The sequence below is a fragment of the Osmerus mordax genome, chromosome 3 (assembly GCF_038355195.1).
Source record: "Osmerus mordax isolate fOsmMor3 chromosome 3, fOsmMor3.pri, whole genome shotgun sequence".
In the NCBI taxonomy this organism is placed as follows: domain Eukaryota; kingdom Metazoa; phylum Chordata; class Actinopteri; order Osmeriformes; family Osmeridae; genus Osmerus; species Osmerus mordax.
Genome location: NC_090052.1, coordinates 15,400,520 through 15,424,410, shown reverse-complemented (window position 1 = coordinate 15,424,410; position 23,891 = coordinate 15,400,520). Strand labels below are relative to the sequence as shown.

Genomic DNA, 23,891 nt, shown 5'->3' with positions numbered 1-23,891 from the left:
ACTCAGACCTGGGGAAGAGAGCAAAACAACAATATTGATCAAGTAAGCAACAAAAGGGGATACAATGAAGGTCTTCAGGTGGAATATTAGTATGTCAGTTGATGAAGCAGTAGAGTCCGTCAGTACTCACAGGGCAGACAGAGAGACAGCAGCAGGAAGGAGAGTTTGTCTGTCATACTGAGGGAGGAGATGTCAGCTCAGCTGCTCAACATGAGACAACAAGGCAGCAAGACAGCAGAACTTAAGTCGACACTCAGAGCTGGATTTGCATCAAAATATCATGAAGACGGAGGGGTAGTCTTGACTCATTAGGGTCAAGAATCAGTCAATAAAGTAACTGATCAGTTAATCCATCCATCTAACCATTCACTCAATGATCCATCGATTTCATGTAATGTAGAAACATTTAAAAATGTCACGTCATCAGCTGAAGTCAGAAACACGCTGTCAACAGCAAGTGAGTTAAATGAAGTACAAAGACCTCTGTCTTCTCTGAGGGTTTAGATTCTATGAGTGGGTTTGTTCAGTTGCTCCACTCTGTCACATCACTGTGTCTGTCGAGCACAGTACACAGCAGGTTTTTGCAGGACTGAACTGACTGGTATGGTACTAGTGGCCATTTGCACCTGATGGAGAACAGATGTTTTATTCATATCCTAAATGGTTCAACTTTGTGAGAATGGATGACAAAGTCCCAGCAGGACCAGGAGGAGGTGTAGTCTGCCTGAGAGAGAGTCATAAGTACCAGTGCTGAGGCTGTATGATTTGCATGACAATGTGGATTGGGTTGTACTATCTTAACAGCTCACGTAGAAGACTTGTTTAGAATTTGAAGGAAATAGGGGAACATCTTTTAAGAAAAAGTGCAGTGTCAGCTTCCCATGGAGTGAGTCAATGAAAACTGTTGTTGTAGGTATACAGAGAACAGAAGAAAATGTTTGAAACTATAATGAAACTATAATGTTTGTGAGAAGGCCTTCATGAGAACATTGGTCTCTTTTACTGCTTATATTTCAACATAGGATATAAATTAATTAACTAACAATACATTTGAGCATTGCAGTGGAAAATGACACATAATTAGGCCTGTGTTCAAAAGCAACAGTGTCTGCTATATTTATTGAGCCTTGTAAGGGCCATGGGGTTGCCTAAATATATGCTAAAAAAAATATTTAAGAATGGTTTAAACGTTTTACACTTTTATGGTGTCTGTTCTGTCATGGACCAAAATGAAAAATGCGTTTTGCTGTTCTAATGATGTTAGAATTAATAGTTCTAGAATTCATTCATATTTTTCTAATAATCATTCATGTGAATTACATCAATAAAGGGAATTTGAGTAGGCCTTTAATGATGATTCCATATGGCCCAATTCTCCCCCATTTTACTCACGTAAATGCTAGAAATAGATATTGAATATTGTTGATATGAACGCTAAACATTTAAACGAAAAACATCAGAATTAAATAGCTACAGGGGGAATTGATGAGGATCCACACTACTACCACATTAACGTTCATGTTACATCAATCAATGAAAATAATAAAGATGTATTTATTCAGTTTTGAGTAACAGTAACTACTTTTTTGCTCGTTTGAAACGTTGTGGTAACTAGCTTACAATGCAAATGCTTGCAAATGCAAAGTAGCCAAAGTTTCTAGTAAACGAAATATGGTAGAATTTAGATTATGAAAATGAACAGGAGCAGTCTTTGTCATACTGAAATTATATTTTGAAACGACTCACAAGCTGGAGTTCATCATGCATAGCACTGTATCACCATGGGGAATTTCCTGTGTGTGATGTGTGTGTGTGAGGTGGAAAGAAAGAGCAGCCACCTGCAGCTGAGGCTCTGTATGTTTGTAGGCAACTTTGTATTTATACATTAAAGATATGCCCTGAATTAATTGGTCTAACAATAAGTACTGTGTACACTATTAGCACATAATGTGACAACAATATGCTTAATAGACAATTAAGTAGCCTACACCTTTAGGCCTACTTATGGTCTTCCTGGGATAGGTTAAAGGCTCGTCTTTCTAGTTCAACCAAAAATGTACTGCTGTTTCCTTTCCACACCCAACTAGCATGACTAGTCATGATTTTTTTTAAGAAAAGAAAATCACCCGGTATCTACTCCATTTTCTTCCCAAACTCGGACACGACCTGGTTTTTTGAAAAATAAAGGAAAGGCGTCGAAGTAAGATACCTTGCAGAAGCACGTGAGTTTAATGTTGTTGATGTAAACTTTTAAGCAAGAAGGGGAACTACAACCGATAAAATAAACTAATTGTATAAGATTGCATAAGAGGGAGCATGGGGACATGATGGTGCGTTTAATTTAGTCTGTGTCAATTTGTTCCTCATAGTAAACTGTAACATTATTTCTATACACATAGGCCGACCCTACGGTAGACTAATTGTTATGAAAGTAGCTTTCTTATTGAAGTCACGTCAAAAGTCAAATGACATGGCAACGCCACAGATTTCACTTCTCCATTGTGAGGGACAAATCGTTGGACCGATCGAGTTGCAAACTAGCTCAACAGATACAGCTGCAAGCATTCAACCGTGATCACTCGGCGGTTTGGTGGCTCTTTCATTTGCATACGCTTGTAGGCTACGAATGAATGAATTCACGACGTCGTTGTCAATTTTTTTTTTTTTTGGGGGGGGCGACAGCGACAGGCCTTTCTCTTCATAATCGGTATGAATTGTTTAATGGTTTTAGACCCTGGTACTTTTGCGTGGGTTCCACTTGGGCGCAACATACAATTTTCATAAATAATATGTCATTTGATGAATGGCACTTCCATCAGTGATTTCTAGCTCAATGTTTCTCAGACTTGGTCATGAGGACCCACTGTTTTAGATGTCACTCTTCCAACACACCTGATTCAAATGAATGGGTTGTTATCAGGCTTCTGCAGAGCTTGACGACAACCCATTCATTTGAATCAGGTGCGTTTGTAGTAAGAAAACATCGAAAACATTTTGAGAAATCCTGATCTACGTTAAACTTGCTGTACCGTCTATGGAGTTTTTTTAATCTACTTCTGTTAACTACCCTTCCACCATGCATGTCTGTGTCATTTGTTTGCTCATTTTCCACAGACTTGCAGAGATGGACAGCCAAAGTAAAATTATGGATAGGCTGCGTGCTACCTTCCGCTCTGGTGTGACTGTTACAGAACAGTTCCGTAGAACCCAGCTTAATAACCTTCTCTCACTAGTAACAGAGAACGAACAACTGATTGTAGATGCACTCCACAACGACTTGAATAAGGTGAGACTACCTATATTGACTGAAAAAATAAGTGGGAGTACTTTATAAAATGCAATGTAAATGTAAATCTATTATTGTCTTTCATAAGGAAAATGAAGAGAAACATGTCTACTTACACATTAGTGTGTATGTACTGCAAATGGTGGCCTGTTAATGGCAGCCTTAGATCTTAAACTAATGATGCACATATAATCCCCCCCAGCCCAAGTTTGAGGCCATCCTATCAGAGGTACATATGGTTTTGAATGACATTTACTATGCATTGGACCACCTGAAGTCCTGGATGCAGCATGAATATGTGGGCAAGAATATGGTAAGGCCTTGTCTGTAGTTTGTTCAAAGTTCATGAACATTTCACGGAAGTTCATGTTGGTTATTCACTATCACTACAAACACACAAATACAAATGTTCTTTAAAGTTAACTAATGCCTGGCAAAAGTGTGAAACCACAGTTTTTGATGCATCTGTTTTTCTCTTTCTCTAACCATCAACCCATTTCAAGGCCACAAGGCTAGATGACTGTTTTATCCGTAGAGAACCCTTAGGAGTGGTTTTAATCATAGGAGCATGGAACTACCCCCTACAGCTCATTATCCTACCCCTCATAGGGGCAATTGCAGCAGGTAAACTGTATACTCATCTTCAGAGGCTGCACTAGTACCTCCAGTGTAATGTAGGTGAGCTCTGATTCCTTTTATTTGTATGTAATGCTGTGATTACATCATCGACCAGGGAACTGTGTTGTGCTGAAGCCGTCGGAGATCAGCCAGGCTACAGAGAAACTCCTGGCAGAACTCATCCCCAAATATTTGTCTCAGGTAAAGACAAGATTGTAAGATGACACAACTGCTGCTACGCACTTGTCTGTGCTGATTTAGTGTCACACTAGCAGGCAGCGACCATTTCCTCATTCTTCAAGCCTCATTCTCACAAGTTTAGTTGTGATTTATATCAAGTACATTTGATGTGATTATATCAAGTGGAAGTTTGTGATTTATCAAGTGAAGCATATGTGCTGTTCCAAGTTTTCAAAGGGGTTGTGAGACTTGTATCTCCATAAGCACATAGGACCTATAGTGTCAGGGTTTGTGTTCTGTTGAGTCACTGAGACGTGTGTTGCATTAACAGATAATCTGAACTCTACAGGATTGTTACGCAGTGGTGTGTGGTGGAGCAGATGAAACCAAGGAACTACTAGAGAAGAAATTTGATCACATTTTCTACACGGGTAAAGCCAACCAGAGAATACTTTTTAATAATGTAACACAAGGAGATATAACTTATTTTTTCCTACTAATGTTTTGAATGTGGAAGGTTTGTGTCTCCTTGTGACAACCTGCTTAGCTACATGAACTCCACTGTTGCTCTTGTCAATTTCACCTCCAAGTGTCTCTAACCCCCCTGACTTCCTGCTGCCTCAGGTTCCCAGGTAGTGGCACGCATTGTCCTGCAGGCAGCCTCGGTGCACCTCACTCCCGTCACCCTTGAGCTGGGTGGTAAGAGCCCCTGCCTCATCCATGGGGACTTGGACATCCCATCTGCTGCACGCCGCCTGGTCTGGGCAAAGTTTTTCAACGCCGGCCAGAGCTGTGTGGCACCCGACTACGTGCTTTGCTCGACGGCCATGCGTGACGCCCTACTGCCCGCCCTCCGCGACACTTTGAAGTCGTTCTACGGGGAGGACATACGGACTAGTCCGGACATGGGGCGCATTGTGACGCCACGCCACTGGACTCACCTGATGGAGTTGCTGGGCAAGAGCAAGGGCAGGGTGGTGATTGGAGGAGAGAGCGACGAGGGAGACCGGTACATTGGTGAGTTGGGTATGGAGGGGAGGGGACAGGAGAGGAAGAAACGCGTAGATTAGTGTGAGTCTGTAAGTGTGAAGCGGCATTGTGAGTGCATACTGCCACCTGCTGCTTTTCAGGGTAAACTGATCATTTTGTTGAGGTATGAAATTGATAGAGTATTGGTGCTATGTTTCTAATTTAAATATCTTTTGGATTGACAGTTTTGCTCGTTGATCATTTTCAATTGAACTTGCCCTTTAATGACATGTTAAAAGCAGTATAGTTGTAAAGTCTATGTTTTGATGTCACTTTATTTGGAACTGAAGTTTGACTCGACAACCTCCACCTCCTTTTGCAGCTCCCACAGTGCTGGTGGATGTTCAGGAGAGTGATGTCCTGATGCAGGAGGAGATCTTTGGGCCCATCCTCCCTATCATCACCATTGAGTCTCTGCAGGAGGGGATAGACTTCATCAACCGCAGGGAGAAGCCACTGGCCCTTTACGTCTTTTCTGACGAGAGCTCGGTAAGACAGAGCTGTTTGCTGTAATAAGGAAGTGGAAACACTTTTTGAAGGATTTGCGTGTATTTACATGTCATCACTGTGGCCTTTGGACTGTTGCCATTTTTTTAATCATGGAAATGGCATTTTTGATTTTCAGGTGGTGAAAAACGTTTTGGAGAACACCAGTAGTGGAGGCTTCTGCTCAAATGATGGTATAGTCCACATGACCCTACCAGGACTGCCCTTTGGGGGAGTAGGTAAGTGTGTGTGTGTGTGTGTGTGTGTGTGTTCAAGCTGAGCATGAATAAGCTAAGCTACTCCCTATCCCCACACTTGTCCAATGTATTTCCCCTCTCTCTCTTTTCCCCACCATCCTCTCTCGTCCCTTTCCAAGGAGCGAGTGGCTGCGGCAGTTACCACGGGCGCTGGAGCTTTGAGACGTTCAGCCACCGGCGGGGCTGCATGATGCGAAGCTGGGGCCTGGAGAAAATCAATGGGCTTCGCTACCCGCCCTACCAGGAGCGCAGCCTGAGCTGGCTCCGCTGGGCCACCACCGCCAAGAGCAGCTGGACAAGCTGCTCTCTCATGTGAAACTGAGTCAGTGGAACCAACACATGCGGCTGATGTCACACCTCTTCAGTCTGTGACTCATTGACTGTTACATTTCGAATGAAATATTTGGGTCACGTGTAAAATGTGATTTTTCTCATCAAATGTTTATGTACCTCGTATGAAGATCCTCTGTCAGGTCAAGGCATGTAGTTGACAGTGCAGACTCTTCTGATTAACCTGTTTTTTTTAAAGTCAAACCACTTTGTTGGTTCCTGTTCTGCTGGGACTGGTTTTGCAGTTGTTCCTAATGTAACTCTTCATTCAATGACACCTGAAGCGTGAAGAAGTAGCACTTGTCGATCTGGTTTGACCAGCTTACGCAATCCTGGATTTTCTTCCTTCTACCTAAGATGCATGTTAAGCCACCTCTTCTATTTATTCACTTGAAATGCCAAGTTCTAAAGGTAATTTGACCCATACATGTAGATATGTGGGGAAAGCTGTTGTATAATATTGTAGTGTGCAACAGAAATAAACTTTAGATTAACTGTCTCTAACCCTTGGACTCCTGACTCAGGGATACATTGACATATATGCACAAAAGCCCTGTTGTGAAAATTAGGTGGCTTGTCCTTTTGGTGGATAAGGGGGTTTTGGTTCACTTATTACTTTGGGTTTCACACAATTTATTGCAGGTTCTTCTATATAATTGTCCAGTGTGGAGACAGATGGGTTTTCTGTTTTTACCAAGTGTACATTAGATGTCCGTGTAAAAAAATGTGATGAATAAAATCACAATTCACATTTTGTAAACAAATATTTAGTCATTGGTAATTACCATTTTCAAATTAAAATGTCATCAACAAAATAGTTTCACAATTGTAATGCAAATGCTGCATAAAGTCAGGTTTAGTCTGGTGTTGGTGTTTCTGGGATAAAACAAAGTAATACCATCTGGTTTAATCAAGATGTCAACCATACAAATTGCATGTCATGTTGGGTTTGAGCTCAAAATACCAATGAGGATGCACAATTAGGTATCCGGTATCATGAATTCACTATAAAGTCACAGTAAGGCTTAATTATGATTTTTTTTGAAAGACAGGCTTTAATATAACCCATCCCTCCTAAAGCAGATTTAGATACTTTAAAAAATGGAAAGGCTAGAACTTGAATATTTCAACATAAATTGTACCATATCAACTATAGACACAATATGGTGTTCCGTTTGTGAGATACATTTAAACCTAAATTACAATAGGTTGTCATGTTGGTTCCTGCAAGCAACCACAGGTCAGTTCCATAATCATGGTCAGGTTGGGCCTCCAAAACAGATTTATTTCAATTTGAAATGGTACACAACTGATGACTGTGTGATTCTATGCATCGTAGATAGTTATTTTATAGTCTAGTGTAAAAGTATAGTGTATATCTCTTAATCCAGATGAACAGTTCACATCAAAATATCAAATTCTTAAAAATTTTAATATTCAAATGTTGCTGTTGCTGCCTCCCATCACAAGGCCTTTCCAGGACAGATATATAGAACAAAACACAAATGGTGCATCTCGATAATCTAGTAGCTTCCTCATTGTGCATCAGGGTTATGTTCAGTAGGGCAAGACTTTGCGAAACAATCTGCATCTCTGCCATTTTAAATTTCCAGACATTTGTTGCTTCATGCCTACATAATGACATCCCAAACTGTGTCTTCACTTGTTTTTAAAGTTTTAAGTTAATGCAGACACTTTTTTTCTCCTATGGACAAGAAGAAGCCAGTTTCGACTATCAACATGCACCCAGCGACTCCTGTCTGACTGGAGTTGTCTCAGTTCAGGGTTCAGGTTTGTAGGAGGAGGGGGGGTTGGTCCCAGAGGGTGCCTGCTCAGGAGTGGGGGATTCAGTTGCAGGGGAGGGACTGGAAGCAGTGGAGAGCTCCTTCTGAACCAGTTCAGGCTCATCCTGCCCTGCCTGGGGGGGGTGTACCAGCACCCGGTCTATGATACCGAAGTCCTGGGCTTCCATCGGGCTCATGTAGCGGTCTCTCTCCATAACACCCTCTGGGAGTCAAAGACAGAAAGGAAGGCGATTTTGGGATAGCATTTATGATCCGAATGGCTGCGGTATGAGACATGTTTTTTCCCCCCTTAACAAACAATAAAGTATACAAGAAGAGATGGCACTATGCAACACAATCATTTAAAACGAGTTTATACAAATCTACGGATTCAATTTCTAATCAAGCAGACTCTGCCATGCATTAACCAAATTAATAGCTCTTTCAATTGGCTAGTATCACTACAGCATAGTATAACGGGGACAAGGAAACATGGGTGTCAGTAGGTCTGGGAGGCCCTTAGTTCATGGACAAAGGTTGACAAATGCAGAGAATCAATGATAACCATCAAAAACATAGAGGCTCTAGTGCTTTCTGTACTGCTGTAAGCCTTAGTAGGTTTTGTAAGATGACAGCATTCATGCTGAACACCTAACTCACCTATTAATTTCAAATCTTGGCCAGTGTGTTTGGCATAGATAATGTTGATCTGTTTCTTCAGCTTGAGGATCTCTTCAGCCTGAATGGCGATGTCTGTGGCCTGACCCTGAACACACACAAACCAAAACCGCATGTCACAGGCAGCATCGTAAGTCTAAATAAAGTATGTTGATTTAGCATTCACTCAGTTTTTTTGTTGTTTTTTTTTGGCAACCATAACCTGCAATACAAAATGAACCCCCATTCACTCAACCCCTTGCAACTTGCCCTCCCCCAAGTCCATTGGCACTCACCCTGGCACCTCCAGAAGGCTGATGCACCATAATACGAGCATTGGGCAGGGAGTGTCTCATGCCAGCAGTGCCTGCAGCCAGAAGAAGGCTGCCCATACTGGCCGCCTGGCCCACACACCAGGTAGAGATGGGGTTGAGGATGTACTGCATGGTGTCATAGATGGCCAAGCCTGAAGTCACCACACCACCTTGGGGAGAAAAGGCATGGGTAAGAGGATCATTAAAATGAATGGGAACGGTCAGGTTTTTCATCCCAAAAATCTTTTATGCGGTACTCGGCTTCAGAGAATTTCCCTGAGGTTAGACAGGTCTCTAGTGTTAGCCTTCATATATTCTAGGAATTTGTCACATTTTCCTTAGTAGACCTCTGCCTGTCTTTCTTTCTATCCCCACACCTCTTTCTCACCAGGGCTGTTGATGTACATGTGGATAGGTTTGTTGTTGCTCTCTGACTGCAGAAAAAGGAGCTGAGCAATTACCAGACTTGCCACGGAATCGTCAATCTGAAGAAGGGAGGGAGTGGGAGGGCGGAAGAGAGAGAGAGAGACAGAAGAGAGGAGAAAAAGACAGTACAATAAAAAAAAAATTACACACAAACTGTGCCAAAATTAAAGTGTATATGATAACATGAATTAACATTTCAGATCAGAAGAGTGCGATGTCTGGTTAGCCATGCTAGCCTTAAACAGGCAAACTCTCAGGCCATGCATGTGGATGTGACGGGTGATCGTGTTGATGCCACAATAATACTACACAGTTACACAGCAAAACTTACCGGACCCATTACACAGATTATTCTCTCCCTAAGGAGGCGGGAGTAAATGTCGTATGCTCGCTCTCCTCTTCCCTGCAAAATGAACAGAAGGGGTGAGACATTTAAAAAGTCTAATGCTGTGTCTTGTATGGAACTCTGGGGAGGTAGCATCCTTACAGTCTGTTCCACTACTATCGGTATGAGGGGGCTCCTCCATGGTGAACTGTGATGGATGGATCTGCTGCCTTTAAACACCGACACCCCACACTGTAAGACCCTCTGACAAACAGATGGATGGAAACGAAGGGCAAGAATGAGAGAGGGAAGGATCCACTTGCAGGACAATACATTTCAAACCGTTTTTTGTCTTTTTTGCATTCACCTATTTAATTAATTGAGTCGATACCAAATAATTAAACTATGCTCGTCACTGGTCCCAACATGTAAGCTTTATGAGTTATTTAATAAGATAATCTGCTCTTTAAAATGGAGGTGTAGAGTTATCAGCAAATAATGTTAGCTATATCACATATAAAACATCCCAAGCAGGCAATATGGTGACCACTGATGGATGACATTAACTCCATTTTGTTTAACGTTTTTGTTGTAGATCAGCTAAGCAGCAAACACAAGTTAGCAGATACAAGCTTTGGTAGCTAGTGTGACTGAGTTACACAAGTACATCTCATCATCGTTCATGATTAACTAGTAATTGACGTTAAAATCAACGCTTGCGAAAGAGAGCATTGCATCGTAAACCACAGCCCCTTTGATTTAAATCGCTGAAGCATTTCCAAAATGTGTTTATACTGTTTCTTACTCGTATAAGCATAGTCAAATCATGTAACGTGCAATCCCCTCTGTATGACCCCGATACTACCGGAAGCAGATTTTTAAACTTTGAACTGTTGTTGAAGTCGCTTTGTGGGAATCGTCTGTCACGTGACAATTACATTGAGACGTGGGCCCTACTCATGCAAGTAAAAATGTAACAAAAACAAAAACGATTTTCAGTTGCAATTACCAAAAATGTTGATTGAACAACCAAAAAATTCTGACGAACAAATGACGTATTTACTTACCGAATTGCACTGCTGTTTTTGTTGAATTAATAAAACGCTACCTACGCTTACTATAAACAATATGAAGTCAAATAAATACAAAAGCAAGGGTCTCTTTGGGGAAAATCGGCGTGATAGCAGGTCTACATATGTAACCTGACAAATGGAATGATCATCCGAAAAATATATACATACGCTAGATATGTCCTCTCCCTAACCCATTTTCTCAGTTAGGTCGAAAAATAGCCTACAGAATAATTCCTTTGTAGCATAAGGATGCCTGATGGACAATAGACAGCATTTGATTTGTTAGTTATTTTAATTATTTGACTGATCGTTTCAGTGATGGACGGAAAACTGGTCAGGAGAGGGATAATCTCCAAAAGGGGGAGCACTTGAGGCAAACTGGTCCCTAGAGTTTTTCGCTTCTGTCTTTGAAGTTGTAAACCACTTTCACTTGGTCGATGAGTTGCAGACATGTCGAATAACAGCGCAAATAGTAGCAATTTAGTAATCGCTCAGAAGACCGTCAAACAATTGCGCCTAGAGGCCAGTGTTCGTCGAATCAAGGTAAAATTCCAGCTGCTATTCGTCTGATAAACTTTTGGGTGTGACAGTTCAAGAGTGACTCACTCCACATAAGCAAAGTATAGCCTGTCTGGGAAATGTGTTTTGAAAAAGAGTTGTCATGAACTGTAGGCAAAAATAATAATATCTGCTTGTTTTGAATCTAACTGCCTGCAGTAGACAAGGAGTAATATTACCTTAATAATAGTGTCATAAAAAGCTAAATTAAAATGGTATTTTTAACCTTTGTGATAATGTGACCGTTTTTATAATGAATTGATGAATTTATGGTTCTAAAAATAATCTTAAAGAATGTGAGATTATTTCGCTAGGCTCTGTAATGTAATGAAAGCAAACAGCTGGTTGTTTCCGTGCTAGTGCTGCACAGTGGTGGGCTTTGTTGATTGTGGGCGTGTGACAGTGGACCGATTGTTAGCCCTGCTAGATTAGCCTCTGTCGTATACAAGGCCGCTGTGAATAAAAGGGCAAATTAGATCATGTATGTAAGTCATGAAGAATAGTGTAATAACTTGGGTCCGTATCCGTATGAGCTCGCAGGGTCCACAATGATTTACCTATGCATGTCGTTGAACACTTTTGATGGGACCAAAGGAGGCAAAAATGAAATATTAGAATTATATGAATATATATTTAGGCTAAATCAGTTTGAGGATTTCCATTGTTAAAGATTATCCACCTTACACAGTATGTTTTAAATACGATGCCTGTTCTTTATCTAACAGGACACACCCATGTCAGAATAAAACAATTCATAAAAATACAGAAATAATAATCATAATATATTATTAACAGTGGCGCAGTTTAGCATGATTATGTTCTGACCTCTCTTGAAAAGGTTTTCTTCTCTGTGGACAAGGGTGTCCCAATAAACACATCAAAGGGGAATGTTTAATCTGTTTTTATCTTCCAAAGGTATCCCAAGCAGCAGCCGACCTGAAGACATTCTGTCTGCAGAACGCCCACAAAGACCCTCTCCTTATGGGGGTTCCTTCCAGCGACAACCCCTTCAGACCTCCCAAATCCTGCGCCCTCTTCTGAGGTAATAGATAATAACCAGGAGGCTGCTATCTCTCTTTTAGAAAAAAAAGTCAATCACATCAAATAATAAAGTGAATTCTTTAGAAATGTAAGTGTGTCCAATCCATATTCCATTGTATGTCGTTAACAAGGATCCATTCTGTCTTCTATAGGGAATGCTGCTGGTCATAGAGAAGCTCACCCTCACACTTCCAAATATTCCCCAAGACACTCTGGCTTCAGCTTCTCTCTGTGCCCCTCTTTACACTACCTTACCATGTCCAGACACTGAAGGTCACAAGGCTAGAGCAACACAGTCAGCTGTGACACACTACACCCTGTCATATCAAGTAATTGTAGGCTGACCTGAACTCGGTTAACAATACTTTTTCCCCAAAACTCCAGATCATGGTAATGCCGTGAATGAGTCAATTGTATTACATATACGTTTTGGGATGGAGCAATGACCTTTGCATTTACTGTGCAATAAGATAATTTAAAACAAGCAACAGGGCTCAATCTCAGGTTAGTTTCCACATTGGTTTGATGTTGCTCACTGTAAGAGATAAGATATGAAGGAATATGATATGATTATATTTATTGTTTGAACACATGTGCCATTGTTGTTTAAGGTCACTGAGAAGATGAATCAATGGCTGCAGTCTGTGTTACTCAGTTGGTGCATCTAGTATGAATTGTGATATGTATTATGATACATAAGTCCATGATGTCTCTCGTCCTTCCACGCCCTTGCTGTTAAACTTTGCCGCAATTCAATGTTGTGTCAAACAGTTATAATTATTTTTTTTTCTTCAATATTACTCTGAAGTGTTTTAAAGTATTTTTTCATGATCATCACTGACATGTATGTGGCCCTTTGAAAGAAAAGTTATAATCTCACAATTTAATGCTTTCAGTATTTTTAATAGTTGTAGGTGGTAGTTTTACAACAAAATACTGCATAAACATAAGCTTTTTTATTTTATTTTATCTGCCCACTATTTATATGGTACTACATATTAATTGAAGTACTTCCAGAAAGCCAGAAAAGAAGGCATGTTAAAGACGTATTTTTGAAAATAATTATTATCAGTTTCTTGTTTAAAATGGTGAACAATCGGGTTATTGGATGCCAAATTCATGGGTTTACAATTATTGTTTCAATATTTAGTTGACTAATTGATTAAATGTATTTGACCATACCTTCTTTCATCATTGTCTCCTGTGTAGACTTGGTTTTCCATGTATTCTGCTGACGCCTTCTAGCAATTTTGGGGGAAATTCTAATAATAATTGATAACTTGGCAATCACTGGTATAGTTTATGTAAATTTGCTTGTGTGTTAATATAGACATATATATTATTATTATTATTCTTTGTGCATGGCGCCAACTCCACTAATACTGATAATATACTTCGGCCAGAAGGTGGCGGTAAAGACACGCATGCTATTTTTCCTTGTGATGTGAGTCTAGCGGAGAATAGAGTGTTTGGATGTGAGCGCGACTGTGAGCTGTCTCTTCCCCCAGATCGAAGATGGCGGTGTCGGTGTTCCCCGGCGTGCGACTCCTCTCAATCGGAGACGCGAACGGAGACATTCAGCGTCACTCCGAGCAACAGCCTCTACGACTGGAAGTAAAAACCACACAAGACGCTGCCTTGATCAATTTGTCCAACGGTGAGTGTATCTGTGAGATGGCTCATCCCCGGCTCGGCCTGTGCTTCCTGGCTAGTGCTAGCTAACGTTCGCTAATTTCGGAGAAGCTAGCTAGGCTAACGTTGTGCTACCTGACTGGTCTAGCACACCTAGCCAGCCTTTTACTTTGTATATGAAGTATGGCATGTTTATTATATGTTCTACGGTAGAATGGTATCCTGCTTGAGAATTTAAGACATATAATGTCAAACAAAGAAGCAAGTGTACTGTTTGGCCAGTGTCTGTCGTTAGCTTACGTTAGCTGCTGACCACGTTGCTTTCCCTGTTTGTCTTGACTTGAGAAAGCCCCATACACTAGTCTTTAAATTTAGCATCAGCCAGAGATAGCAAGTTTAGTGGTTCGCTATCGAGCTAGTGTAATGTACCTACGGTTAATTAAGGGTGTCATCCTGCCACTCTAAACTGAAATAATTGTTGTCATAATCTCGCTAGCTATGTTGAGGCTCGCTACATTGTTTCAATCTCAAGTATATATCGCTAGCTAGGTACAGTAGTAGAATGCATAGCAAACATACCAGCTACCTACGCATGTATTTGCCCTTCATGCACGACTACCATTAATTGCGTCACTTTAAAATATGCAGTCGTTTTGGTTAAACTATTTACAAAAGACCACAGAAATCGGATCTAGCTAACTAAAGTAGTCCATCATACATTTTGTTTTGGAGTGAACGGCTTTGCAATCGGATGGTTGTTAATTAGCTGGCTAGCTAGCTGCCTGCACTGTACACCGTCGCTGAGCGAACCTAGATAGATGGCTAGCGCGTGCACTTTTATGAGCTTGCCGATATTCAGCTAAATTGAATATGTTTTAAAACTATTGAAGAAATAAGATATGATGGAATAACAGTGTTTTTTCTGATAGCCACATCAGGCCTGTATTAGTTATGCATTCATCTTTGTTCTCCCACGAACAATAGCCAGTTCCCCGCCTCCCTGTCTTGTGTGCTGGTGGCCCTCGCGCTCGTTCAGCTTTGTTGTGCTGTGCCATAGATTTGCATGACTGGATAAACATGGAACTATCATCTTCATTTTGCGTATATTGCAATTTTCCTCAATTACAGTTAGACATTTATCAGATGCGGTATTTCTAGAAATTACTAACTCGGACAACTTCAGCTAGAATTTAAGGGGGTTGCCAGGCCCAGAAACGTAATATTCCAGTTTCGTATGATGATGCTGGGTTAACGTTTCAATACTACATGACAACGGAATGGCCAGTTATGTTGAATAGTGCCAACGGACACAATTTGTTCCACCCTCTTGAAATAGCATCTCATCAACCTCCACAATAATATGCAGCACAGTCATTATAGACTGTCTGTTGACAAAACTATCAGGCCCACTGATAATACCCTTGTGGTGCTGCACAGATTTTCTGAATGCTTTTAAGAACACACGTCCATCTCGCAAATTGCATAGTCAAGTCTAGGGCAGGTGGAGTTTTCAGTCAGTGAGGGGTAATGATTGGTAATATGTTAACACATGGACACTCAGCACAAGTTCTGAGCTGTCCCTCATAAACAGTTTTCCTCTCACACACACACACACACACCATGTAAAGACACACAAGTGCACACAGTCATTTGTCCTATATTTGCTGTCTGAAGATAGTTTGAGATTGTAGTTGTTGGCGGTGTGACATCAACATGCTTCAGGCTAATCTAAGAATTGCTCTTAATCCCAGATTATGGATTAGCTAAAATGAGATTATAGGAAACACCCAGGACTGACATCGAGCTTCCCATCAAAGTAAATAAAGTGCAGACAAACAAAGGTCACTGAGCTAATAAATGTGTATGACACTCCCCCTGCAAGCACACAGTGAGGTCATTGATTTGATGAGACACTCAAAAGTCGGAAAGGTGACCTTCCGGTTTACCTTCCTGAACCTCATACTCTGTTCTCCCTCATCAGTCCTTTTGGATGTTAGCATGGGCAGATATAATCTGACCGTGCTCCATGATGGGATGGCTGGATGTGCTTGCTGTTGGTTCTGCACTCACAAATACTAGTTGCCTTTAAAGGCGCCCTCCAAAATGGTCATGCAGCTTGTCTGAAATGAGGAAAGAGCTGAATGCAAATGATCATGGAAAGGAACAAACCAGGCTTACTGCTTATGTCAATTTTCCGAGGTCAGGGTTTACATTACTGAAGCAGTCTAAGACAAATGGTACATCATTCGTTCTTAAAACATATTATATTTTAATGTTCATGTTGTTGGGATTGATAGCAAATCGATTGAACTGTGGTACTATTGGTGTCATGTTTTCATCTCCCCCCACCCCCCCACCCCACACACACACACAGCGGAGGAGACATGTGTGTTCAAGTGCTCGGTCTCCAGGGAGACGGAGTGCAGTCGCGTGGGAAAGCAGTCGTTCATAGTCACCCTGGGCTGCAACAGCGTCCTGCTCCAGTTCTCCTCACCCGCAGGTATCCGCCGGCAACGGTCTACCCTCACACACCATCACCCGGACACAACTGTCCATAGCCTGACTTAGCTGGGGCCTGTATTATAGTGCTGAATATGATCTGTGCCTTTGTACCTAATGCACCACCCACAGGTCATTACCACTTATTCTTTCAAATTCTATGCATATGTAAAGTTTTTTTATGAAGTAACTGATCATCTGGAAGGGAAAAACTGAATAGGGGAAATGGCTTTCTTGTACCATTAGTGGGTTAGAGAGCATGTCTGTGGTGTGCAGGCCTGCGAAGGTCAGTTTCTGATACATGTTGACTGTGTTCTCTTCAGACTTCTCCTCTTTCTATAACCTGCTGAAGAACTGCCGTGGTCACAGTGGTGAGCGGTCTGTCTTCAGCGAGAGGACAGAGGAATCCTCAGCTGTACAGTACTTCCAGGTACACACACACACACACACACATGTTACTGTCTCACAAACACCTACGGTTGGTATTAAGTAAAATATCACTCTACTGCCTGGAACACAAACGTTTAAACAAACCAAATCTAGAATAAATCTCGGGGGGGGAGGGTTCCACGCACACACAAACTCACACAGAATCTATGCCAGGCAAAATAGTTTCATTTTACATCATTGTAAAGTGGTTTCATCTTGCATCTCAGTGACATTGGAAACCATCCTGCTTTAGAGCATGGCATCCCTGTTTTCATGCTTCCTCCTTCTCCTCGTCCCCTAGTTCTATGGCTACCTCTCCCAGCAGCAGAACATGATGCAGGACTACGTTCGGACCGGAACCTACCAGCGGGCCATCCTCCAGAACCACACAGACTTCAAAGACAAGGTATCGAGACGTTTGAGAGTGGTACTGTAGTACTGAGGGTGGTACTGTAGAGCCCAGTTCCATTTGAACTCTTAGAACCGTAACTTTCTATCACAGACGTAGATAGATGTGGGTCCGATGACTAATGGAAGGCAATCTACGATTCCCGGTTCTTTTGAGTTTGGTCATATCTTTCCTGTCAGCCTTTTATTTTTATGGAAGGGAAACCAACGACATGGAAGCAGCTAGAAGCTGAGATTGTGAATTGGGCGTATATCGCCGTATTGCATCCCCATTCTGTAATTAGTGAGTCATTTTTCTCCCTCTATCTCTAGGTGGTTTTGGATGTCGGGTGTGGCTCTGGCATTCTGTCCTTCTTTGCGGCCCAGGCTGGGGCCAGGAAGGTGTACGCCGTCGAGGCCAGCACCATGGCCCAGCATGCAGAGGTGAGACACACACACACACAGCCTTCCCCTGACTGCTTCTCCAGGTGCTAGCTAACGATAGCAAGTCATCTTCCCAACACGCACACAAATCTCTCCCAGTGAAACTTTGCTACAGGTCGCGCCTCTTTCTCACACACTCTGATGTCACTGTCGCACGCAAACCCACTCCCACTCCCTGCTGAGCTCGCCCTTTGCTTGTGGTCCCAGGTGCTGGTGAACAGTAACCGCCTGGGGGATCGGGTGGTCGTGATCCCAGGGAAGGTGGAGGAGGTGACCCTGCCGGAGCAGGTGGACATCATCATCTCGGAGCCCATGGGCTACATGCTGTTCAACGAGAGGATGCTGGAGAGCTACCTGCACGCCAAGAAGTTCTTAAAGCCCAACGGTGAGAAGGAAAGGGGGGATGGAGGGGAGGCGGCACTGGGAGCGCGCCGAACGGAATCGCCACATCACAAGCGGGGGCCTTATTGCCGACTGACTTGCTCCCGCGTGTGTCGCAGGTAAAATGTTCCCCACCATTGGAGACGTCCACCTGGCGCCCTTCACAGATGAGCAGCTGTACATGGAGCAGTTCACCAAGGCCAACTTCTGGTGAGGCCTGGAGGAGGGGGGGGGGGGGGGTGGAGGGCAGGCAGAATGGGGGATGTTTCTTAAAAAAAAAGGAAGACAAGGTAGCTGAATGTGATGCGTGATGGTGTAAAAAGGGAAGAGCTAAGAAACAACCGGAAATACTCCGATTCGCTGGTTCTGAAGTAAGACGTTTCTCTCTCAGGTACCAGCCCTCCTTCCATGGTGTGGACCTTTCTGCCCTGCGGGGGGCAGCAGTGGACGAGTATTTCCGCCAGCCTATCGTGGTACATACACCCACCCCCCCCACACACACACACACAAACGCACTCTCTATTTCTCTTTCTCTGAGTGGGGGAGTAAGAAGGTTATGTAGTTTAAAGAGCACATGAGGACAAGTCATGTTTATGAAGTGTTGGGTTTCGTTGTGTGCGCGTGCAGTACAAGAGCAACTTGTTTATCAGCTGTAAATAAGCTAGATGCTTGGAAACTGGTGTGTGTACTCTGCCCTCCCTGCCGTACGCCACAGAATCAACACGACCAGAATAGCTCAGAATCCCGTTCCGCCTGTTAGACCCCCCTGACCCCCCGGGTCTGGTCTTACACCGTTCTCCACACACTCCCACGCCTACCTCGAAGAGAGGATCCAGGTATGAACCCACCCTCTGTGCTGGCCTCTCCCATGCCCGTTCAGGTGTGACTGTGCTGGGAGAGTACATCTTGGGACAGCGGGTCTGGTGCTGCTGGAGCTGTTTTGAGAGGCTCTGCCCCTGCCCAGTCCCCCTGAGCGCAGGCTGCACCTTCTTCCTATTTCCCCCCCCCCTCCCACCCATGGGACAGCCTCAGACAGCTGGCCTCGCACGCACCCACCCACCCATTCATGAGAACACACGGAGTAGCCTGTTGTCTGTCGAACTCATATTAGCCGTGTATGTTTTTTTTTTTTATGCGTCTCATGTCAATATGTGTTTTTGCGAAAGCCAGGGAACTGGCACGGACACCAGGATGCAGTTAGCCAGCAAGGCTCCTAAGAGCAAACGGGTTCGCCTTGTGAATGTCGGAACGATTTAACCACGAGACGGCGAAAGAAGAGGGTTCTATGGTTTGTTTTCACACGAACAAGAAACTTGATTGTCTGTGCGCTTCTTCCCTTTTTCAGGACACGTTTGATATCCGTATTCTGATGGCCAAATCAGTCAAATACACAGTCAACTTCCTGGAGACCAAAGAGGATGATCTGTACAGGTATGTTTGTTTACTTGGACAATGTTCAATATGATTGTGTGTGTGTGTTTCAGACCCACAAGTGGCAGTGTTCCACAGCGCAAAATGTGTATTTCTTGCTCCTGCCTGTCAGCTTTCCTCATCGACTCTGTCGTTCCCCTCTCTCTCTCTCTCTCAGGATAGAGATTCCCTTTAAGTTCCACATGATGCACTCGGGACTGGTCCACGGCCTGGCCTTCTGGTTCGACGTTGCGTTCATAGGATCAGTGTAAGCAGTCAAACACCAGCCAATCGCTGACTCGCGCACGTGAGCCCCCTCGGGCGGCCGGTCGTGAGAACAGAAACGCCTAACCCCACGCCCGCCCGTGTCCTCTGTCCCTCCATACAGGATGACGGTGTGGCTGTCCACGGCGCCCACGGAGCCCCTCACACACTGGTACCAGGTGCGCTGCCTGCTCCAGTCGCCCCTCTTCACCAAGGCTGGAGACACGCTGTCCGGCACCGCGCTCCTCATCGCCAACAAGAGGTGAGGGCAAGAGCGGAGGGAGCCGCGGCCATCTTGGTCGGCGTTTCGCCAGGAGTTGTTTCGACGTGTCGAAATAAGTGGCTCCGATGCTTATATGTACCCGCCGATCTCTCCAGCCTGCCTTTCTGTGCTTTTCTCTCTGCCCCCCCCCCCCCCCCATATTAAAACCCCACTATGTTCCTTCCTCAACAGACAAAGTTACGACATCAGTATTGTCGCCCAAGTGGACCAGACAGGCTCCAAGTCTAGCAACCTCCTAGATTTGAAGAACCCCTTTTTTAGGTGAGTTGGTAGCTCCCGCCGTGCTGCTGGTTATGCGGACCGGTACTATTGAGGATTAAAAGAAGGAGGAGGGGGCAGAGAGGAGGAGGCTCCCTCTCATTGGCGAGTCTGCTGTATGTATGTATGTGTGTGTATGTGTGTGTTTTTGTAGGTACACAGGCACCACCCCCACCCCCCCTCCTGGGTCGCACTACACCTCCCCCTCTGAGACCATGTGGAACACTGGGGGGGCCTACAGCATGAGCCAGGGCATGGCCGTGTCAGGTAAATACACACACATAGAGAACACAAACGCGCTGTAGAGGCACACTGCATGGGCGCACGCCAGGGTATGAAGGAAGCACCCAGACAGACGCACACAGAGAGAGAAACTGTGTCAGGTTTTGCAGTGTTGAACACACACAGACGCATCCAAATGACAGATGACTGGGGCCACAAAAGAGCTCGTTAGCCTCCGCCAGTCTAGCAGTGAATTCTCGTGAACACACGCCATAGATCGACACCGTAGCTAACGGGGGGGGTGCATGCGATGAGGGGACTGCAGGTTTGTGTTGAGAAGGACTTACACTTCTCTTCTTGTGCTTTCCCCTCCACATCTTGTACCCCGTCCCGCTGTTCTTTGCTTCTATATTTCTTTGGGGGGGGTCTGGTTTCCTCTCTTTTTCCTCTTCTTCCTCCAAACAGGGATGCCTACAGCCTATGACCTCAGTACAGTCATTGGCGGCGGCGGCTCAACTGTGTCCCACAACAACCTCATCCCCCTGGGTATTTGCACTACTCTACTTCGGTTCCCCCTTTTTGTTGACGATTTTGCTTTAGGTTTTGTGTGTAGCATGTCATTCAAATATCTCGACGTGCCTGTGTATGTGAGTGTGAAAGAGGGCGGGAGACCGGCTTGTGTGTCCTGGTAGTCCCCTGACCCCTGTGTCCTCTCCTCTGCTGTAGTGAACACAGGGATAGTGAATCACACCCACTCCAGGATGGGCTCCATCATGAGCACAGGCATCGTCCAGGGTAACGGCCCCCCTTCTTTACTACACCCGCTCGCACCTCTCTGGCGTTGCCTCGTGTCCTCCCTCCTCGCTGCTTCCTTCCAAATCTGCTTGCTTGCCCTCCCCCCCCCCGTCCCCGGTCCCCCGTCCCCCGAGATGTTAGCGTCCAGTAGGTGTGGAGCAGGAAGCAAGGGAAGAGAGGACACAGGGAATGTCTAGGGAAGAGGCTTGGCCCTCTTACATTGGGATATTTTGTTTAAACGGGACAAAGACCTAGTTTTCTCCCACTCAATCTCTCACACACACACACACACAGACACACATATACATACTATTGATTGTGTCGGTCTACCTCATGTCCCTCTCTCTGTTTTGTAGGAGCTACGACTGGCCAATCGGGTCCAAGCGGCAGCAGTACTCACTATCCTGTCACCAACCAGTTCACCATGGGCGGGCCCGCCATCTCCATGGCGTCTCCCATGGCGATACCTAGCAACACCATGCATTACGGGAGTTAAGAAGACTTCTTCAGACCCACCCCCCCCCCCTGCCCTGCATGTCTAGGCCCCCCACCCCTCCCAAGCCCCTAACGACCATAGCCAAAACCAGTATACCAAAACCAGTGCTGCCGAAAACCCTTTCAGCACCACCGTTTCCCCTTTCCTGTTCCCCCTTCTCCGTCACTGGTGTCATGCTCTCGTATCCGTCCCTCCAACCGCCACAGACACTCTTTATCCGTTATCCGAGAGCTCGATCCCTCCCTCTGTCGTGCAGTAGCTATCATGCTATGGCCCAGTCCAGACAGCAGGTGGCAGCACTTCCTCGTTTTTAAAAAGGATAGGAACAAACGTAACGGAGAAGGTTTTTGTGAATGGAGATGTGATCTTTGTTTGACTGGACCTTTGTATGCTTCACACACACACACACTCGGAGACTCTTCATTAAAAGAAGAACTCGTTGCACGACTGTACAGCAGCTGTCATCTTACCCCCCTCCCTTCCTCCTTCTGCCTCCCTCCGGATTGGAAGTTTGACTGCCCCCCCACAGCACCTGTTTCCCGCCTCCAACTCCCCTGCCTCATCCCTGGACTGGTCATGACACAACCCCCCCCACCCAGAAACCTCCTGTACTGAGCTGCGCTGCGAGGACAAAGGGTGTTTATTCACTTGTCCAGTAGAACACTATCAACACCCACAAATGGACCTCGATTTTGTTTTCATATCACAACTTCAAGGCACTTCTCCACCTCCCTGTAGAGAACACTTCTGTCTAGACAGACTCATCCCATTCCGCTCCCCCCCCCCCCCCCCCCCTTCAGCCAAGTAAGGTTGACCATTGTTGTAGTCTTTAAGAAAGAGGTACCTAGGCTAGATGTCTGTTTTTAGGATCACCCACTAGGACTTGAATCTCAGATGAAAACATCTACAGGACCCTGAAAGTTGTATCCTGACCTCTCCACTGGTTGGACTTGCTGATTTGGGGCAATTTCCCCCAATCGGCTAAAAGGACATGGCAGCATCCTCCCATCTCTCAAGCCAAACTGGATGGAATTGAAGTGGGAAAGTCTGGTGGCATTGCTGGGGGAGAGAAGACGGTCACACACCTACAGGCAGAGGGATAGACAGTAAGGACCAAGGACAATGATGACGGCGTCTGGAGCAAGAGAACTGTGTGGATCAACTGTATCCTAGTTTACATCCTTGCTTCGTTTCCCCCCCCCCCCCCCCCCCCCTCTCCGGCTCCTTCCTTCACCATACTGAGACTGTGAGAATGTCACTGAGACACTAAGGTGAGATAGGGGAGTAGTGTCACCCCCCTACACCTCCCCAGCCATCTTTGAGCTCCATCATATCGTTAACCCCCCCCCCCTCCCTGTTACCTCCACTATCAGGCAAGCAGTTGCCCATACTTCGGACAAAGACTTATTGGACATGTATGCATCGCTTCCAGTCTCACCTTTTTCTTTGTTTTTGTTTTTTGGGGGGATTGAGTTAATTTTGAATTCATGGTTTAGCAAGTTTTTAAAGAGAAGACAAAACTGTCTCTTGTTAGGTTGTAGGGTTAACTTTCTTTGTTTCTTTTTGGTTTCTTTTTTTTTTTCTTTCACAAAAAAACAAAAAACAAAAAAAACACTCAAAAAAAGGAGGAAATTAAATGTTGGTGGAGAAGTTCCCAAAAACCATCCACGACCACATCGTCTTGTAGTATTTTGATTTTTATCGTAATTAGCATTGGGTAGCATGACGTTACCTGAACATGATGTTACCGTGTAGTAGCTAGCCTAGCATTCGCATAACCTTGTCAACAACTTATGCTCCATGTCCTCAAATAGTGGCATTGTTTTGATGGAAAGTGTATGAGAAATACCTTGTTTCTCGTGCTGTTTGTTCATTGTCTTTTTGTCAGCAATAACACCTTTCTCTCTGCCAGACCCTGTGACTCTTCTGAGACAGATTCTAGAATATAACCATGATTGTGTCTGATAGAGGTAAAATGACTGAGAAAACAAAGGCTCCTGGTTGTCTTGGACCAAAGCGTATGGTGT

The 23,891-nt window shown here is 44.3% G+C and overlaps 4 protein-coding genes across 7 annotated transcripts; 3 read left to right on the top strand and 1 right to left on the bottom strand.

The window, feature by feature from the left end:
• The first annotated feature begins 2,083 nt into the window (after positions 1 to 2,083).
• On the top strand, positions 2,084 to 6,914 carry aldh3b1 (aldehyde dehydrogenase 3 family, member B1). 2 transcript variants are annotated; one of them, XM_067231548.1, is made up of 10 exons: positions 2,084 to 2,222; positions 3,115 to 3,286; positions 3,489 to 3,599; positions 3,790 to 3,910; positions 4,020 to 4,105; positions 4,434 to 4,515; positions 4,709 to 5,101; positions 5,436 to 5,602; positions 5,739 to 5,838; positions 5,976 to 6,914. In XM_067231548.1, the coding sequence occupies exons 2-10, from the start codon at positions 3,125 to 3,127 to the stop codon at positions 6,170 to 6,172; spliced, it is 1,419 nt and encodes a 472-aa protein (XP_067087649.1). In that variant the 5' UTR covers positions 2,084 to 2,222; positions 3,115 to 3,124; the 3' UTR covers positions 6,173 to 6,914. The 2 variants fall into 2 exon arrangements, with proteins under 2 accessions (XP_067087649.1, XP_067087658.1); XM_067231557.1 differs by having other exon boundaries at positions 2,126 to 2,222; positions 3,234 to 3,286.
• Positions 6,915 to 7,450: 536 nt separating this feature from the next.
• On the bottom strand, positions 7,451 to 10,546 carry clpp (caseinolytic mitochondrial matrix peptidase proteolytic subunit). The gene is made up of 7 exons (XM_067231569.1): positions 10,498 to 10,546; positions 9,855 to 9,956; positions 9,699 to 9,770; positions 9,330 to 9,426; positions 8,924 to 9,111; positions 8,631 to 8,736; positions 7,451 to 8,193 (listed from the first exon to the last, which is right to left on the bottom strand). The coding sequence occupies exons 1-7, from the start codon at positions 10,507 to 10,509 to the stop codon at positions 7,967 to 7,969; spliced, it is 804 nt and encodes a 267-aa protein (XP_067087670.1). The 5' UTR covers positions 10,510 to 10,546; the 3' UTR covers positions 7,451 to 7,966.
• Positions 10,547 to 11,116: 570 nt separating this feature from the next.
• si:dkey-204f11.64 (uncharacterized protein LOC100537752 homolog) lies at positions 11,117 to 13,545 on the top strand. Its single transcript, XM_067231580.1, has 3 exons — positions 11,117 to 11,308; positions 12,239 to 12,365; positions 12,517 to 13,545. The coding sequence occupies exons 1-2, from the start codon at positions 11,216 to 11,218 to the stop codon at positions 12,362 to 12,364; spliced, it is 219 nt and encodes a 72-aa protein (XP_067087681.1). The 5' UTR covers positions 11,117 to 11,215; the 3' UTR covers position 12,365; positions 12,517 to 13,545.
• Positions 13,546 to 13,872: 327 nt separating this feature from the next.
• carm1 (coactivator-associated arginine methyltransferase 1) lies at positions 13,873 to 23,777 on the top strand. 3 transcript variants are annotated; one of them, XR_010876391.1, is made up of 17 exons: positions 13,873 to 14,021; positions 16,371 to 16,496; positions 16,819 to 16,925; positions 17,226 to 17,330; positions 17,645 to 17,755; positions 17,963 to 18,140; positions 18,256 to 18,346; positions 18,528 to 18,609; positions 19,482 to 19,567; positions 19,725 to 19,814; positions 19,935 to 20,072; positions 20,265 to 20,354; positions 20,506 to 20,618; positions 21,039 to 21,119; positions 21,300 to 21,368; positions 21,725 to 22,354; positions 22,493 to 23,777. XR_010876391.1 is itself a non-coding variant. In XM_067232559.1 (16 exons), the coding sequence occupies exons 1-16, from the start codon at positions 13,880 to 13,882 to the stop codon at positions 21,862 to 21,864; spliced, it is 1,749 nt and encodes a 582-aa protein (XP_067088660.1). In that variant the 5' UTR covers positions 13,873 to 13,879; the 3' UTR covers positions 21,865 to 23,777. The 3 variants fall into 3 exon arrangements, 2 of the variants coding, with proteins under 2 accessions (XP_067088660.1, XP_067088661.1); XM_067232559.1 differs by having other exon boundaries at positions 21,725 to 23,777; XM_067232560.1 differs by lacking the exon at positions 21,300 to 21,368 and having other exon boundaries at positions 21,725 to 23,777.
• Positions 23,778 to 23,891: the final 114 nt, after the last annotated feature.

Coding starts and splice junctions, on each gene's coding strand:
- clpp (XM_067231569.1), bottom strand. Junction 9,771..9,854: donor CGATAGTAGTGGAACAGACT/GTAAGGATGCTA, acceptor TTCATTTTGCAG/GGAAGAGGAGAGCGAGCATA. Junction 8,194..8,630: donor CCAAGATTTGAAATTAATAG/GTGAGTTAGGTG, acceptor TTTGACTCCCAG/AGGGTGTTATGGAGAGAGAC.
- carm1 (XM_067232559.1), top strand. CDS start 13,880: ATGGCGGTGTCGGTGTTCCCCGGCGTGCGACTCCTCTCAATCGGAGAC. Junction 16,497..16,818: donor CCAGTTCTCCTCACCCGCAG/GTATCCGCCGGC, acceptor TGTTCTCTTCAG/ACTTCTCCTCTTTCTATAAC. Junction 17,756..17,962: donor CCATGGCCCAGCATGCAGAG/GTGAGACACACA, acceptor TTGTGGTCCCAG/GTGCTGGTGAACAGTAACCG.
- si:dkey-204f11.64 (XM_067231580.1), top strand. CDS start 11,216: ATGTCGAATAACAGCGCAAATAGTAGCAATTTAGTAATCGCTCAGAAG. Junction 11,309..12,238: donor CCAGTGTTCGTCGAATCAAG/GTAAAATTCCAG, acceptor TATCTTCCAAAG/GTATCCCAAGCAGCAGCCGA.
- aldh3b1 (XM_067231548.1), top strand. CDS start 3,125: ATGGACAGCCAAAGTAAAATTATGGATAGGCTGCGTGCTACCTTCCGC. Junction 4,106..4,433: donor TCCCCAAATATTTGTCTCAG/GTAAAGACAAGA, acceptor TGAACTCTACAG/GATTGTTACGCAGTGGTGTG. Junction 4,516..4,708: donor TGATCACATTTTCTACACGG/GTAAAGCCAACC, acceptor CTGCTGCCTCAG/GTTCCCAGGTAGTGGCACGC.